We start from the raw sequence: 19,138 nt of genomic DNA, 5'->3' as shown, positions 1-19,138 counted from the left end.
CGAAGCCTTTCAACCCTGAAACTCAATTCAGATTTTATCGAGCCTAATATAAATAATGTAAGTTGGCTGTCCTCATCCCATTATCTTTTAGATCTTTATACAGTAGATGCAAAATGTAATGTGATTGCAAGGGGGAAAGAGACACAAGCACAACACATTGCAAAGGGAACTATGTTCGAAATTACTAGTTATTGCCACAAGCCTTGGTAACACAAACTAGACACTAGGACTTAATCGGTACATTCGCTAGAGAGATGTGATTTGTATTACTATCCATTTCAATTTTACAGTCCGCTCTCCTGTCAAAAGTTTTTCCCAAAATTACTGTCCCTTCTAAATTTAGTAAAGAAAAAGTTTGAGCATCCAATATTGTCTCTAAATAAGTAACTATCACCGTCTCCAACACAACAATATAGTCTAAACTCTCTTAAATTCAATAGATAGGTTAGCGCTCATCTTTTGTCAAATCCTAAAGGCACGCGCTTAGATAATTAGTAAGTGCTAATTCGCTAATAAAAGAGATACGCCACAATCAAACATAAAATCTAAAAGAACAAACACTTAAACAACTTGTGAGTTCAATTTATATTTAGAAGATGAAACTGATAGATTTTTGCCTTCAATACTTTCTTTATCTAAAAAAAAAATGATACCTTCCAGCTTACATATGATGATGATCACGTGGCTTTTTAAAGCAGGTGCGCGAATCAAATCTCTACCCCCACGGCTCCAATATAAAAATGCCGTTTGATGTCCTTGTACATCGTTGTACTTGTAGTCATATTCGCCTCACCAGTTACCTGAAGTAGTACAAAACAGACCATTTATATTAAGAAAAGTAAGTTTGTAAATATTGTAAAAGGTAAATGGTAATGGTTAATGTCAGATGATGTTATTCACTGCGATTTAATCTCATATTTTCATTGATAAAAAAACATCCATTATTGTACTTGAAAGACAACATTACACGAATGTCTTAGGGGTTCCTACTAGCGGTAGGGTAAAGGAAGAAGGGTCTGATGTATGTAACAATTACCATGTGATTTTTAAACTTAGATATTTTTAGCTGACTTAACTTTAACTGTTTTGATAAATGCTTTGAACAAATGCTATTACGCAGCAAAAAGAATTGTTGCCAGTTAAGCAAGTCATTTGCTTTATTCCAATGTAGTTCAGAATAAAATAAGACTATACGAGTGTGTCTTTTGTCCCCATGAAAACTAATCTTATACAGAGTAATTAACTAATTATAGCCCGAACAATACATTAGACCGAACTAGTTAGTACTCGAATTGTTCACCAATAAACTTTCTTCTTTCCTTTTTGAGTTGTTTATTACCAAGTGTTCTACTTTATAATCTTTTTAAATTTGTATGCTAGTTCTGCCCATGACGGTTTATGACCGCAGATATTTTACCAACTTATTGCTTCTTATTTTTAAAAGCAAGACAAAGCAAGAAGTTTAATAGTGCAAGGATAGAGTAACTTGTCAAAAAGAAAGAATTCAATCTCAAAGAAGCACGAAATTAAGTAGCTCGACATCCAGAACGAATCAACAGATGATGCGCACAGAAATATGAGAGTTAACTGCTAATCATGAACGAGAAGAGCACATAGAGTCCTCAGCTTGTAGGTTGTGATACTACAAAAATCTTAGTTGTTCTCAATTTATTGATGCCATTCTGGTAATGTTTTTGTTTCTTAATTGGATATATACTACAATAAAACTGCCTCAATTTATCTATCTTCAACCTTGATCTGATAAATTTATGCAAGGGAAAACGCAAACTGTTGTATAGTCTATGCCTAGATCTTATCAAGAGACATGCGCTCACTGTGCAACATAAATTTAGGTTCATAACTAAAGAGAAACTAACAACACTTACCAAGTTCCCCATCTTCAAGCTCTTCATTGTCTGCCTTTCTACGAGAGCCGTTATGGTGCTCTCTCTTGTGCTTTTTGTGCTTACTGTCATCGTCAGATTCAGGCAAATCCATCTGCATTAGAAGGAAAATCGTAGAAAATCAATAGAGGCAAAAAAATTACCAAATTTTGAAGGAAAACCAAGTTATATGACACCTTGTTCATAACTTCTTTTTTTCTCTTTTTTTTTGTGACAAGTAATAGCATGGTACTGAAGGGGAGCCTGTGTTGCTTTGTGACTGTGAGATCACGGGTTCAAGTCCTTGGAGTGGCCTCTTGCCAAAGTGGTAAGGGAGGGCTTGCACCTATTACACCCTTGTGGTGGGACCCTTCCCCAGATCAGCGCCTAGTGGGGACGCTATCGTGCACCGGGCAGCCCTTTAAGTAATAGCATAGTACTACTTGGGGCTGCTATAGCAAATCACAGCTGAGTTATAGAATTTTTGAAGGTTAAAATATGACCTTATTTTGAGGAGACATCAGGAGGTAGAGAGCATGTCACAGACCAGAATTAATACCATAAGTTATAGCGGATTCAATTAATGGACACTACGAAGGTGACACTGACATCTTTGTACCAAAAGACACCTTGTTCATAGATAGAGATAAACAATACATACATTTCTCGATTTTTTCTTTTCGCTGCTATGCCTATGAGAACTTCTCGAATGATCATCATTCCTATCAGAACTGCTATTATCTGCATCCTGATGGCGCTTGCGACGCTTCTTATCCCTGTCTTTCCCTGATTTCCGGCTCTCATTCAATACAGAAACGTCACTAAGATCAGGTTCGGCTTCTTCCTCATCTCTTTTACTTCGCTCCTTTCCTCTGTCTCTGTCACGCTTCCTATCTTTGTCCCGCCTGTCCCTAGACTTTTTCTCCCTTTCTCTCTCTCTTTCTCTTTCTCTTTCTCTTTCTCTTTCCCTTTCTTTCTCTTTCATTACCTGATGAAATGGGGAAAGAAGTATGTAAGAAAAATATTGAAGGTGCAAAACAACTATTCAAAATTCAGACCTTGTCCCACATTGATAGTCTTGAGTTGAGAGTCAAAAACATTGGCTTAATGTTATACTCCCACCGTCCCGGTCAATTGTTGTCTTTTGGTTTTGGCACAAAGACCAATGAAAGAGGAAGGGGCCAATTACTAAATGACAAGTGGAACAAATTGAGTGTGAATGATCAAATTATTCATCAAGTTCATTCTTAAAATAGAAAGGACAACAAATCACTCAGACACCCCAATATGGAAAAGGACAACAAATGACCATGACAGGACAGAGGGAGTACTTTTCAATTTGAATGTAATAACTCGAAGTATCAATAATGTAAGAGTGTGTTTATGATAAAATAATAAATATTTTTAAATCAGGTCAATCCGTTCAATTATTATCGGTTCAGAAGTATTCAGGTTTGGTATCATTCGGTTATATTGAATTCGGATTGAATCTGGATCAGGTGTTATTCAGGCTAATCATATCGGGTGTTCAATCGGTTATCAATTCAGATATTTTCGATCGGTTTTTCGTTATTGGGTTTATTTTGCCAGGTCTATCAATACCTATATACCATAGATTTTTTATCTAGGGAACATACACAGCCGCATGGGTATAACATAACAATGTAGAAGTATTTTGTTTTCTTTCTGGTGGGTGGAGGGAACCATGAGAACATTGATGTTGGTGTGTCTCAACCCAGAAGTCACAAGCACTACTGCCCAATGAATTGGAGATGAACTGTGAATTCTGAAATCATTTCGGTAATGTGAATACCTTCTCCTCTTTTCTTTTTCGCTCCTTCTCCTTTTCTTTTAGTTCCCCAAGGTACTCTTCAAATATCTGCTTGGAAAAAGCCTCTTCTTCTATAGCTCTGACATAGGCGCATAGGCACAGAAGCAGAGTTTTCGTTAGTCAAAAGCTAGCTTATGACTACAAAGTACAAAAAAAAAAAAGATCTATATCAAAATAACAGGCAAAAAGATACTGGGTAGAACAAAATCAATCAGAAAATGTAAATAAAAATCATCAAGTCTCATTAGAATGGAAAAAGAACAGCACATGGGTTTTGTGAACAACTAAAGTGCATGTAGGAACAGGATTAATGTAAAATTGTCAAAAATGTCAAACCCTAAACCAAGAAATATTCACTGGCTGCCCAATGTCAATCAGTTGACTCATCAGTCAATAAGAAGGATAGGTGAGGTTTGAACTCTTCAGAAAGTATCTAAGAGCGCCCATCAATGAAGCGTTGATGATCGCACACCTCAAAATGCGGAAATATAGAAAAAGAAAAGTGAAAAACATAATACAAATCAAGTTAAACTTGCAGGTTTAAAAATCAAAGCTCAGATCTCTTTTATAAAAACTTAGAATTTAAATCTAAGATACAAATTAAAGCGATGTTTTGAAAACCGAAGTAAAAATCAATATTATGGAATACCTTTAAAAGTAAACAAAGTACAAGAAAGTTCTTTTTTTTGGTAAAACGTGTAATAATTCCAAAAAGAATACATGATTTTTAAAAAATTTAAAATAGAAAGCACTAAATATTTCAAATAAGAGCATATACTAGAAATCTATCATTTCCTTCCATTGTGCCCTCTCCGTCACCATAACCCCTTCAAGCCCAAGAAATCTCATATCATGTTCTATCACTCACAACCAAGTCTGTTTCGGTCTCCCTCTACCCCTAGCAACCTTTTCTGTTCTCCAAGTGCCATGTACGTCCATACGTCTCCTCCTCACCTGGCCAAACCATCTTAGTCGATTTTCCATCATCTTGCCCTCTATTAGCGCCACTTTCACCTTTTTCCTAATCACCTCATTTCTTAGTCGATCCTTGTGTGGCCGCACATCCACCTCTAACATACACATAACATACGCATCCCTGCCACACTCATCTTTTGAACGTAACATGTTTTACGGCCCAACACTCGTGCGGTAGAATTTGCCCTTTAGTTTATGGGGCATACCTTTATCGCATAAAAACCATGTGGCATTTTTCCATTTCAACCACCCCGCCTTAATTCTGTAAGGCACATCTCCATCTAACTCACCATAGGATTCTGAATAATAGATCCTAAATATCTAAAGTAATCTGACCACTCGACCACCTTACCATCAAAAATAGTACTCCCTGCCTCTCTCAACCCCGTTACTGACCCTACGTTAGTGAACTGAAACCTCAAATATTTGGTCTTACTCCTACTTAGCCTAAACCCACGAGTCTTCGAGGTATGCCTCCACAATTCCAGCTTCATTTCAACCCCCTCTTTCGTCTCATCAATTAACACAATATCATCCGCAAACATCAGACACCAAGGGATATCGTCCTAATTTAGAAATAACTTTAATTTTTATATGCAAGGACATAAATTGTCTTATTTCTTATCACATTGGTTTCTAGAATGAATTGTGTATATCCCTCTCATGTTCTTTCTTATCACATTGGTTTCTAGAATGAATTGTGTATATCCCTCTCATGTTCATGTGTCCTTAGATTAAAAAATTCTGCCTGAGACTGCCCTGAGGCAAGCGTAGGCGCAAGCTGCATTGAGGCACCAGCCAAATTGCCCCGGGTGCATCACGCACAAGGCATCCAAAACGGCGCACAAGGCACAACTAGTGAGGCGCACACGGGATGCATTAGTCATTACTATGAAATTCCATATTCTTTTCCAAATTCATGCGCCTCGTGTCCATACGGCGTGAGGCAACGTGTCTTTGCCTCACGCCTTGTAACTCGTCGTCTTGGGACCCCATCGCCTGCGACTTCTCAAACAAGTTTATGTCTATGCCACCGAATTTGCAAACTACGAAGATCTTTTTCCTATAGCTTGGAGATTATCAAGCACAATTATAAGGCGTCTACAATGTATACATAACGGCGCACCTAAACTCGTCACAAGCTTCAAAAAAAGGCAGAGCATCCTCCCACTGTGAATCACCAGTAATATCCTGCAATTTAGAGAAGTACAAAGACATTCAGCACAAATTCTATAGCACATCTAGCAGGCTGTGATATTGGCTTCATAACTTTAGATAAAAGCAGTACACTACCTTGATTGAACATAGGATGTTGAAAAATTCATCTCCAAGACGTTTTTTCCTTTTGGCTTCTTTCTCTTCCTTTTCTCGAACTTTCTCAAGTAACTCCTCAAAAACTAGCTGTAGAGTAACATAAAATATGAGTTTCAACAACTAATAACCCAGCAAAAGAGAAAAAAAGAAAAATGTAAATTGAGTTAGTGTAAGGAGGACTTCAAGATCAGGGACTTAAAGACGAATGCTGGAGCACCGACCTTCAAGTTATCCTCTGACACATCAGAGTCGCTGATCGCATTGCCAATGGCAGCCTTGAAGTCTTCAAGAGTCCAGGTTGAAGATAAAGGAATCTGCATTGTCAAAAACATTAGCTTCTACAGAAAGATACACTTGTTAAATCTGTTAAAGAAAGTATCAACTGCTAATAGGAGTCCACCTTTTCAGACTTCACAGTATCCTTTATCTGGGTCCTATCTTCTTCATACTGCAGAACACCCAGTTTGTCAACATTATGAACAAATATTATGAAATGTAGGCTTTGTTATATATGGTTATGAAACTAATGATTATAAGTTTCATATTGTTTTTAGCCAAGTGCATTTTTTTAAAGTAAAATGTATGCCTCGAAACCCGAAACGTGATTAGAATATGAGCCAGACAGAGTATAGTATCCACCAGAAATTCTAGTTTGCAGATTCAAACCACCGAAAACGAATCAGCCATGATATATGTCAGACATGCTTGGTACAACCTCCATCATTTTACCAACTCCATTTGACTTTGGTGATTAACAAATATTAAGACTATTAATTTCTCAAAATAAATGTGGACATACAAAGTAAAATTTGCACGTTTGATACATCAAAAAAAAAAATTATTTTAAATTTTAGAAAGCTGTAGCCATTATATGTTCTGAGAAAATATCCGTATATAGTTAGTATCTTTGATCGTCAAAGTCAAGAGGGGACAGTGTCAATGGGAGGGAGTTTAAACACGTCACCAAATACATATTGAATTAAAATTTTACCGAATGCAAACAGATTAAGCACAGCATCCAAAAACACATATTCCAAAGCACCTTTCCAAGGTAGGTGATAGAATGTACAGCCATCTTACCTTTTTGTTTAGCTCTTCAGCTACATCTTCAAACAACTCTTTAGGAGTAGAACCTGAGCTATTGGACGAGACTGCCTGATACGTTGGTAAATCTTTAACCTAATAGAGTAACAGAAAATGGGGGGAAAATGACGGTATCAAAAATAAAGCAATATCATAAAAATAGAATCAATGTTTTACATTTAATTTCAAATATCCCCCCGAGCCACCCAAGGAGGTTAGATAAAAATATGGAGGACGACACACGTATCATACTATAAAGTTAAATACAAAACTAACCTTTGAGTGATACTCACGCCAAAGTGTTTTGGCAGTGAGAGTGCCATCTGAAATATGCCCTTCCAATAACTTCCGAAACTCATCACGGTTTTTTCGCTCAGCTTTTCTTATCTCTTCCTGGCATCAACACAAGACAAAGCAGAAAAAGAAATGCACAAGATTAGTTAGTTCCATCACAATAACCAGTTGTCACTCCACGTCATTTATAAGTCATAAAGTTTTCAATTGACTTGGGCGGTCAAAGATGTCAACTTCTCCCTTACAATATACCTTCTGTATTCTCCTCTGCTCTTCCTCTTCTTTCTCCAAATCACCAACATATTCCTGGAAGCATATATAGGGTATTAGCTCCAATAGAAACCTGGAGACATCGAATCTCTGGGCAAGATAAGGAAAACACCTGAAAATATTTTAGACGATCCATTGTTTCAAGCCGTGAACATCTTTCATCAACCTCCAAGCGATCTTTAACTCTCCGCCATTGGCTATTACCCTAGAGCACACAGAAAAAAGACGTATCAAGGAGGTTAATCAGGTATTTAAGAGTAAGATAAAAAAAAGCTAGAGTAAAATAGGCCTTCAGAGATAGAATAGACTCTACAAGAAAGTTGTCATGTGACTGATGAATACCTTAATGAAGTCACACGATTCGAGAAACTTCCTATACTCCATTATATACCGCAAATGGTCTTCTTCTGCTTTTGTACTTTCCTAGACAAAAATAAGAGGGTTCTGACAAGTCAGCAAATATAGGTAATGAGATGATCTCACATGTGAGGCAGACCAAAGTCCTCTTTTAATTACTGATTTAACGGGTAGTAAAATTATCTCATACTCCGTATTAGTTTCTATGATATGCTACTAGTCATTTGATACCAGAACGAACCCTAGTCACAGAATTTACCAAAGGTTGATGTTTGATATTTTCCATACTGATAGTGAAGCAATAGATTCAGTTTTAAGTATGTAACCAGCAGAAATTAAACCTTTTCTTCAAGTTCAAGTAAGTATTCTTCAAACAAATCTTCACGATCTCTTGCTCGCTCAATGGCATTGAAACGTTCGTCATTACCAAACATTATTACAGCTTTGCTGTTTACAAGAGAGAGAGACAAATCAATAATGCAGGCAAACTCCTATAAATAAGTTCAGTTTTACGCACAACGAGGTAGCACATTACCCCCATCTAGTCGATGATGTTAACTCACTGCATTCCTGCAAAAAAAAAATAATAATAGAGGTAATTAGGGGATTTTAGTAGAGAAAAACATGCATGATCAGGACTCAAGTGAACAACAGCATGTACTTCCAGCATTTTCCTAAAGTCCTCCTTAGCCTTTTTGTTTCTAGCACGCCTTTCCTCAGCTTCCTGTTTTCTTTTATGTGTCAAGTACTGGTTAAAAGATGATTTGAAAAGGGTCAGAATCGATCCATGAGTACAAGTATAAAACATAGTCAAGGCTATCTAAAATTCAAATAACACGCCCTACCTCGTTGAAAGCTTGCTTCCTTTCTCCAAGTGATTTCAGCGCACCATATCTTTTGTCATTGATGATCAACCTCATTGCCTGAAACAAATGCAAAACCGATAATGAGCACATTACATCAGCCGCTAACCATAGCCTTCAAAGGAAACTATTATATAAACACAGACCTGTTCCCATGTCCAGTCAGATTCTACATTTGCCGATTCAAGAAGTGTCTTAAAAGCTTCCTTTGCCTCCTGCTCGGTGACAAATAGAAAAGGGTAAAGAGGAAATTTAAATCAATTTTTACAATGACAATATCACATAAGAAAGGGTTGGTTTAAATATCAAACCTGTTTGGTAGCATATGTTGCTGCTTCACGTTCAACTGGTTTGTCGTCTCGGGCAGAAATATCCATCTTTTCACTAACGCCTGTGCTTTGGTTGGCTTCCTGAAGTATATAACCGATCCCGTATTAATGCCAAAATAAACTAAACTATGCACACCTAGAATCATACCATACATTCGATAAAAGGAAATGTAACCTCTGCATCTTGCACGCTAACAACTTTTGATGAATCTTCAATTTCTTTATCCAAAAGAGCATTTGAACTGTTCTTACATAAGCAAAACATAGATCCATCAGAACCAATGACATCACCCATCCTGGGGTATGCAGTATATGTCAACTAACTTAGATGGTAAAGTCATTGAGGGAATGTACTCATGACTTGGGGTTAAAACCCGCTAGCATCAAACTGCCTCTATCAGCCTTGTGGCTCCCTCTGCCCCCAAAACACACATACAATATAGATAAAATCCGTACGTTGGTACAAGTATAGTTTCAGCAGAAGCAACACTGGTGTCGACAGTTCCCGGAGTTGCAGCAAAGTCTTCAGAAGGAGGCTGAGCTTCAACTGCATTTGTCTGTGTCCCAGGATCCTCGTGGGGCAATTTTGCCAAACCTGGAGAAGATGAGGTTGGTGAAGTACAGGGATCCGCCTCTGGCTTCACTATAACTGGGGTTGAATTTACCACAGAATCATCAGCATTGTGTGGTGTTCTAACGTCAGAAAGAGAGGCCGATGCTAAAACATTAGAATCTACTGAAATTTCATTAATGCAAGATGCCTTTTCTGCATGCTCCCTAGCCAACTGCAAGAACCAAAATCAAGGAAAACTTGTTGAACTCAATATAAAGTTATATGGGGTGTGAAAGTACAGATATGTATTATAATCACAACTTAGCATGGTGCTTTCAGTAACCAGCAAAAGGCCACGAAAGAGTAATGAGGAAATAACCTTGAGCTCGTCGGGAATTTTCCACTTCGATTGTTTAGTAACCTTATTATAGAAGTACCTACATAATCAAACCCCACAAGCTATCAAAGACATGTCTGCTTTCTATAGTTTTAGATAGATCAGGCAGTCAAATTAATCAAAGAAGATAGTGAAGAAGCTAGGTAAGAAACACTGCTTACGTTTTTCCATCAAGACTCGTGTATTCCTTCCAGTCAGTAGTAGCATCGGCCATCTGACAAAGTACAAAAAAAGCCAAAAGAGTATTAAAGTCCTAACTTCATTAGCAGTGAAACTTAAGTAGATGTAGGAGGACGATAAAAATAATGGAGTGGGGAAACATATCAGAAATCCAAACAATTAACATTTAAAACCCAAAACATAAAGCCATTTCTACATTAAGCTCACAGAGACAATAAAATTGGAGCATTTAGATGACTGTAAAAATGTGTTGCATAAAAGATGTCAACATGAAATGACACCGTCAACCTACCAGATTGAACTGAATGACTATAGTTGGATACCTGGGCCAGTTCAAAAAGAGGACGATTCAGTAGGCAAACGAGGAGATGGTAGGGTATCTCATCGACAGGCAAACCGAAGCATTGAGAATATAGAATAATAACAGTACAGGACTTATCATTTAGCATATAAATTTATGCTTACTAACATGCCTTCTGTAAGTATTATTTTTTTTGATTCTGACGACAGAGGAAAGGGGAACGCAAATAAGAAGTGATGCGCTCACAGAGATGAGACTTTAGGAAGGAAAGCCTCTAAGTTCCCGTTGGTGTCCTTTAATCAATATCATCTACTATTACATGTCAAAAAATAAGGCTACTAAATTAATAAAACAGGAAAGGAAAGAAAGCGAAATTCCAACTAATAGGAAATTAAGATACCCAACTACCCAAGGGATATATATATACAATTAACATTTTACCAGAGTCATGTAAAAGTGGAGACACTAAATTTTGTCACACCAATTAGAATCCAGGGCAGTAGACTATCAAGGCGTACAGCCATGATTGCAGTCAACACCGCTTTAAAATGCGATCGTGTTCTCCTTCAAAACCTTGAATAACTTGGTAAAAAATTAATATTGCAACCTAAATTTAACACCACCCCTTCAATAAACAGAATTCAAAAATGACCAGTTACCAATGACGAAGAGCTCCATGATTGCTTAATCGGTCATAAAACCACCAAAAAAAATTGCAGCAACGCATAAGACTATCTCTTGGAGGTAAACCAAATGGCGTTGGTTTGTTATAATTCTTCGTCTGAAACATATTATCATGTGCAACTTGGATCGCCATGAATTCTCCCAGTCCAGATTCATAAAGCCGTAAAATTTTCCAATAAGCTATGTACTTCTAGTTAACTCCTGAAAGTTGAGATTTTACCCACACTGAAGGCAAAGGAAGAAAGAAAGGCTCACAGAGCTCCTTTTCTATTCATCACTTATGCCAAAGGAACAAAGTCGAAGAACAAGAGATATACAAAAAAAAAAAAAAACAAGAAAAAGAAATGTGCCCAGCTAAATGTGAAAACTGAAACCCGTGATTTCAAGGCAGTGATAAAACTATTCAACATAAAAGGAACCTGCTTAAATTTCACCAACCTCAACTAGGGACATCAATTCTACAGGCTTCTCCCAGGTAGACTTCCGAGTCTTTTTGTTATAGTAATATCTGAATAAAGTAACAGCTGAAAGTCACTCCATAGCTTTATTATGAACAGACAATCGGAAAATTAAATCTCTAGTAAACAGAGGCCGTATAATAGCAGCAAAATAACAATGCAAACCCACAATAGCACGTTTAAATAGATAAACGAAGTAACAAAGGTAAGGCACACACTGAAGTTGTCAAGATACAGACTATTATCTGTGAACAGTGCCAGTTTGAGCTGTTTATATACAATTGAAATCAGTAACTCTAGCAATGGCCTACGTAACAGGAAACTGGTTAAAAAAACCATCTTACTTTTGGACACGAAATAATAAATTTTGCATCATCACTGACGTACAAAGACAAAGTTGTGTATGACAGACACCATACAGCAATAGAAATTACCATCAAATAGTATTCATGTACTCTATCTACATTGTTTTCTATTTTTGAAAATGTCACGCCATAAGGTAAGGAGAAATCAGACAAGAATATTCCAAACATGTGGAGTTTGGAACATATATTTAAAACATACAGAAGGGAATAACCAGTATTTCATATCAACAAATATGTTAGAGAATCCTCAAGTAAACGAAGTGCAAAGACGTTGCCTTGTAACAATGTTGATGATTCTCACTCAACACGAGCACGACAGCACAGAAAAGATTCTTGCCAAAGTCACTTCCTACCATTGTTGAGTAAGGCAACATTTCCAACCTTAGAGAGCAACCCTCTTACACCACCCCAGAGATTACATTAAAAGAAACTGGCCACTAGAGTAATCGTTAAATCATAGTTGTCAATCCGGGAAAGTGGCAAATAAGCCCCATACGTTTGCCACTACGTGCAAATTAGCCCCATAACTTTCAACATAAGTGCATATTAACCCCATATCTTTAAGTGTTGGTGTAAATTACCCCTATTTAATTTATTTGGCTAATATTTGATATATTATTCTGTTCATTTATCCATTCGGTTTTCCCATTGTATTAAAAATTGGTATTTGGACTAATCTACGCTTTACCAATTACCATTAATCCCGTCGAAGCCCAGAGCGTGCAAGAGCCGTGGGTGATGAAGCCTGGGGATGACGAAGATAAAGAAACAAGGGAACATGGTTACTACTTACCAAACTATAAGCCCTGGGAATAACGAAGCTTACTTTGTCGAGAATGCATGAATGGATGCCATATGTTAACTGCACAATAATATTTGCATAATTGTCCATCAACAAAGGATGATCTTAAACACGACCTGTAGGCTGTAGTCGAATGGAATGACGGCTCTTTCACGCTCTGAGCTTCGTCGGGATTAATGGTAATTGGTAAAGGGTGGGAAGGGTAGATTAGTCCAAATACCAATTTTTAATAAAACGGGAAAACCAAATGGATAAAAAAACAGATTAATATATTAAATATCTGCCAAATAAATTAAATGGGGTAATTTGCACCAACATTTAAAGATATGGGGTTAATATGCACATGTTGAAAGTTATGGGGCTAATTTGCACGTAGTGGCAAACGTATGGGGCTTATTTGCCAAAACAAGCCTCTCTTCAGAACCCACACTCATTCTTTGATAGAAGTATATACGAAATATTAGCCTTGAAAATGAAAAGGTGAAAAAAAAAAAAAAAAAAAAAAAAACAACAACAAATAAGACACTAAGGGTCAAATTTTGGGTAAGAACGATAATAGTAGCCCATTCCTGAATGATTTACCAGAGAAACATCACATTTGTCGCTTAAAACTCCTCACTGAAAACACAAAATGTCTAACACCACAAAAGAAAGGGCCTAAAAGAAGATATACGGCTACAATCTCTTATGCATATGCAAGCAAGGTTTTGCTTATATATAGCTAATTGAAAAGGTAACGAGGCTTGCAAAAGCCATTACTCGTACACATTACAGCAGTTTAATTTGCCAACATACTACCAGCCCAAATACTTGCATTGAGATACTGTAAAAGGATGACATCTCAAGATGACCAACACTTCAGTTAACATCTATAATCTAGATCCAATATAGTTAAGATCCAAGGCAAATACCGTCTTCCATTCTTAATGTGTTCAATCCAATCGGAGGAGGATGCAAGCTTAGGCTGGGAATCAGCTGTCTGTAAGTTGTAAGAAAAAAAAACAGAGATGTGTGGCGTTAGTTTTATATTTGGCAATAAAAGGATACAAACACTACAGAATATATTGTTAAGAAGTATAAAACAAGAATTAACGAGATAACAAACCCACTTTAATATTAGAAGGGGATGGTGTAGGTTGTCCCGTCTGTTGCACAGGTGTAAATAAAGCAGCACCCTGGTTTGTAGAAGCCATCACAGGCGTACCAGGTAAAGTATTGCCTTGAAGACCCATTTGAGACACTGGCTGATACTGAGAAGTAGCATAAGCATTTGGCTGCACATGCCAAAAGTCACACTATTTCATTATCTTGTCTCAAAGTCTCTTCATCCCATTTGTATTGTACGCATTTGACTCTAGTGGTCAACCAATGTCAACTTAAAACTATTTTGTCACATTTCATTTATGAGAACAGATATTTTCATAATCTCATCTTAGAAAGTAGTAACTATTGTGTAACACAAGAAAATGTGATCGAAGTTCATAAAAGTTGACCACCAAAGTTATAACTATTGTACAATACTACAATAGGACTATATAACTGGGATGGAGTATTTTGGAAATCAGTGTGACAAGTCACTGAGATGAGGTGTGCTGAAGAGTCTTACAGCATATGTTGTTGGGGCAACTGGTGGACCGCCTGAGGCAGGCGGAAAATTATTTTGCATCTGCAAATCTTGCCCAGGTTGTGGTAATCCAGAAGACATCGGTCTGTTTAACTGAACATTAGGCAAGGGCACTGGCTGTGACAATAGAGGAAGATGACCTGGAGGGATAGGTCTTGGAGGTGCCTGCTGAATTGACTGAGCAAACTGCATTTGGTGGCTCTGTGATGGAGGCATTCCTAAATTCATCGGAGGAATACCTGGGCCAAGGGACTGATATTGCTGAGATGACGGCGTAAAATGTTGTGATGGATGCATTTGAGCCACTGGTCGGAACTGTGGAGATATACATGTACATTCACCAGTTAGTCTCTTATGAGCCAGTCTCGTATTAACAAGATGTGAGAGCAACCCAATGCAACTAGAATCCCCCGCTGATATAATTAATTAACTCGCTAAATAAATTAAACCAACACATAACCATCGCATAATATGAGTAGGTCCCACTGTCCCATGATAATTTATCGTTTTATATGAGAATTTGTAAATGTTCACAGAGGCTTAATACACGTCGTAACATCTCAGAAAGGATACAAACATAAAATATTTACAAACATAGAATCTTACCTGAGGAGGCATGGGTGGAGGAATATTTTGCAGGGGAGGAATGGACCCAACCATTGGACGAAGAGGCTTCCAAAAACAATAACAAGGCAGTTAGATGGGGAGATGAGATATGGAGTCATGCATAGGAATAACTGAGATGGAAAAATGATGATGAGAATAAAAAAATTATGCAAACTGATTAATGAGCTTTCGCAAGTCATTGCTTATCACAAGGCGACTCCAAAACCTGAGCAGTCAACTAGCCCCGTCCATACAACTTTTTCAATGTTCGCGCATTACCGCAAAGGATTCAGCTAATATTGCACCTCAATAATGCGATATCACGTCACAACATTTTTTAATGGCGTTTCTTCACATAGCACACGTCGGCAAAGGTAATATCATTGTCAAGCCGCTGTGATACCAATCAAGGTCACGTTCCAGAAAAAAATTCCTAAGCTTTGCTCCCTCGTAATGATACCAATCAAGGTCACATTTGCTATAAAAAAAATGGGGCGTCTCGCGTCCAACGCACTTTTCGAACCAATCAAGGTCACGTTCCAGAAAAAGAAAACCCAGGAAAATCTAACGGTACAATATATTTTCCTGGGTACAATAAATCATTGTGATACCTAAGCTACCATTATATCCCACAGTGATTCCTAGAAGGCCTGCCTTATCCCCAGAAGGCCAGAAGTTCATTTGATTCACTCACCCTACAAGTATTCTTCTGTTTTTATGTAGCTATATACACAAGAAGCTTGAGATTTTGAGAGGAGTATAACGAGAGAAACCAGTGAGACTCATTGTTTGAGATTTTGAGTCAGGCTTTACTGCTTTAATTACATCCACTAACCAAATAGGAGTTTCACCATTGAGCTCTCACTTTAGATCAGAATTATTTGAAATTTTGAATGAGGTATCATCTCATCCTTGATATCACACATTCACACGCCACGCTTCTTTTAGTCCTAAACATCAAATATTGTACATGATTCTATAGTTGAACGTACAGATCAAATCATAAAGGACAGGAATATAAATACACAAGAGAGCATGACTGGTACAAACAAGTACTGGTGCTAAACTACAAAATCATACTGAAACTAAATTGCCATGAGTAGAAATACTGCTTGGCTTATTTAAGTAACAATGTGCCTATTCAATTGGAACAAAACAGGAGACATATTATAGGAAAACCACTTTAAAAATGCTCTTGACAGATTGGCCAAAAAATATCTAGATAAGATGAAGAGAGCGAAGGTGAGACAAGCGTGAAGTGCACTTTGACATTTTAATTGTTTTATACTTTGACGCCTGTATGGCAAATTTGGCAATGTGAAGAGCACTAAACCATTTACTGTCATGACCACAAAGGTTTAGTATCTCTTCTCTACAACAGGTTAACCATAATAAGACTGCTGTGAATCAAACATCAAACATCAAACATCAAACATAAAGCCTACCGGACCCGGTCCACCCAAATATTGAGGGTTGTTCGCCATTGTAGCAATCAGCTCACTCTTAGGGTTGACTGCAAAAAAAATATTAATGCATTAACATCACATATCCAAGGCTAACCATTAGAAACAACCACCTATCCATAAATAGGTATCAAATATAATTAACACCATATCAAAGGGTAGTGGGAACTGGGGAGGGTGCAACAAATTGTCAATAAATATTGAATAATTGACTGTAACAAACAAAGGAGACAACAAAAGGTGCTAATGAGAATCAAACAGGAATAGAAATCAACTTCCATGACATCTACATGATGAAAACAAAAACTAACATTTGAGTGAAATCAACAAGCAGACATGCCTTCCCTGAAAGGGAGTTGTCTTAAAAGCAGATGCAACAATAACCCATTACATGAAACAAAAATAAGAACCACTGAGAATCAGAGTGTTAGAGCAACAAATAAGTAACTAACTAATACAATTATTCCTAATATAAATTAATTTGTATTTGTTATCTATAAAAACACCCCACGCAAATCTGAAACAACAAATTTGCTCACGAGTTCCTTTTAAAAGTGCTTGGCAAAAGTATACTTTATATTTTAGTCACTCGGTGAACAACCAACCACCTTAGAAAGAAGGGTGTTTTCCTAGAGACTAGGTTGGACGAAGAATACTTGGTTTGTTAATGTTGTAGAAAACAGAAAGCGGCACCGTATTTTGTAAGAAATAATAAACAAATAAATAATAAATAAGTCAACATTTGATAGATGGCGATAAGTTTCCAACTCAATAACCAACTTTACTCTTGCTGAATCACACCAAGCACGTACTCCCTCCTCGCTCAATGGCCCCAACTAAACCCTAATTTCAATGAAGCTAAAAAGCCTAATATTAAAGTATCAACATCATCAGCGCGGTCAATTCATAACTCAATCAGCTAAGATTTTTACCAGGCGGCATCATGTATTCAAGCACTTTTATTACAAAAGAAAACTTGAAATGAAGAAAATGATTCTCTTGCTAAATCACATCAAGCAGTCAAGCACCTAGTCCTTCCTTGCTCAATGGCCCCAACTAAACCCTAATTTAAATGAAGCTCAAAAGCCTAATATTAAAGTATCAACATCATCAGCTCATCGGTACGAAATTTGTGTTTAAGAAACCCTATTCAATCAGCTAAGATTTTGATCAGGCGGCATTATATATTCAAGCACTTTTCTTATGGGGAGTGAAATGTAGCAAAATTAAAGAGATCAGAAAAGTGATTAAGATCCAATTACATATACTATTAAAACCTAATACGACCTGAATTCGACAATTAGCATAAAGGTCCAAATTTTATTGATGAACAAATAAGAATTCATACTATTAATTAAGATTCAACCAAAAACCTAAGCATAACCCAGCAGCCATACATCAAAATAATAAGGATTGAAGAGTTTACATGGAGGGGAAGGAATTCAATCAATTAAAAACTCAATCAACAACACTTAATCAAATTGCAGCACACTAACAAAAAAAAAAAACCAGAAAATAATATAATTAAAGAGAAAGATGAAGAGTTTACATGGAGGGGAAGGAATAGAGGTAGAGAAGGTGAGTAAAATTGACAAGGAAAAGAGGTTTTTAAAAACCCTGAAACAATTTATGGAAATAAACCTCACTCAATTAAAAACATTCAACCGAGAGTTTTGATTCAAAACCAACAGGTCACAATTAGTTTGTCTCTGCTTTTGTATTGCAATTTTCTATACGCCGGTAATACTATTTACTTAGGTGTTTACTTCTCACTCCCTTCAATCCAACCCAACCGATTTGAGTTTAAACAGTTGTCCAATCTAAGTCAAATTTGTTACTCCATCCACATCTTATTGTTCTACCCATTTACTTTATATACGGTCTTCTAGACGCTTTGACCGGTATTTTAACCACTTAGGCCCTGTTCTTTTAGACTGAAATTGTCTGAACTGAACTTAATGGAGATGAACTGAACCTAATAAAGCTGAACTGAACTGATCTGAACTGAATTGAACTGAACTGAAATAAAAATAAAAGATTATAATAATAATAATAAAATTAATACCAATAATAATAATAAATATTATAACAATATTATTCATTATTATTATTATTAATATATTAATATAATTTAATAATAATCTAATAATAATATATATATATATATATATATATAAATAGTAATAATAATAATAATAATATATTAGTAATATAAATGATAAATTTTTTAATAATAATATAATATTAAATAATACAATATATTAATTATAATAACTAAAAAATAAATACCATAAGTATAATATAATATAAATATTATAAATAATTTTAACAATTAATAAAAATAAAAATAAAATTAAAAATAATACTCATAATAATAATAATAATAAATATTAATACTTTATACTACTAATATTGCCAATTAATCATAATAATATAATAATAAATAAATATTTTAAATATAAATAAAATAATAAATATAATAATAAAAACAACAGTAATATAATAA

General features: G+C 36.2%; 1 protein-coding gene across 3 annotated transcripts; it reads right to left on the bottom strand.

The window, feature by feature from the left end:
• Positions 1–561: 561 nt before the first annotated feature.
• LOC141599667 (pre-mRNA-processing protein 40A-like) lies at positions 562–18,400 on the bottom strand. 3 transcript variants are annotated; one of them, XM_074419753.1, is made up of 30 exons: positions 18,182–18,400; positions 16,615–16,682; positions 15,170–15,235; positions 14,546–14,878; positions 14,049–14,213; positions 13,851–13,918; positions 11,753–11,822; positions 10,311–10,363; positions 10,132–10,189; positions 9,656–9,984; positions 9,375–9,441; positions 9,182–9,280; positions 9,017–9,085; positions 8,853–8,930; positions 8,669–8,755; positions 8,543–8,577; positions 8,349–8,454; positions 7,993–8,073; positions 7,763–7,855; positions 7,633–7,686; positions 7,363–7,479; positions 7,084–7,182; positions 6,404–6,451; positions 6,225–6,317; positions 5,983–6,090; positions 5,816–5,880; positions 3,697–3,793; positions 2,545–2,871; positions 1,887–1,998; positions 562–800 (listed from the first exon to the last, which is right to left on the bottom strand). In XM_074419753.1, the coding sequence occupies exons 2-30, from the start codon at positions 16,651–16,653 to the stop codon at positions 790–792; spliced, it is 3,027 nt and encodes a 1,008-aa protein (XP_074275854.1). In that variant the 5' UTR covers positions 16,654–16,682; positions 18,182–18,400; the 3' UTR covers positions 562–789. The 3 variants fall into 3 exon arrangements, with proteins under 3 accessions (XP_074275854.1, XP_074275855.1, XP_074275856.1); XM_074419754.1 differs by lacking the exon at positions 18,182–18,400 and adding an exon at positions 18,059–18,079; XM_074419755.1 differs by lacking the exons at positions 11,753–11,822; positions 13,851–13,918; positions 14,049–14,213; ... (2 more) ...; positions 16,615–16,682; positions 18,182–18,400 and adding exons at positions 10,622–10,652; positions 11,290–11,510.
• Positions 18,401–19,138: the final 738 nt, after the last annotated feature.

The sequence above is a fragment of the Silene latifolia genome, chromosome 9 (genome assembly GCF_048544455.1).
Source record: "Silene latifolia isolate original U9 population chromosome 9, ASM4854445v1, whole genome shotgun sequence".
Classification (NCBI taxonomy): Eukaryota; Viridiplantae; Streptophyta; class Magnoliopsida; order Caryophyllales; family Caryophyllaceae; genus Silene; species Silene latifolia.
This window is presented reverse-complemented; position numbering and strand designations above follow the sequence as displayed.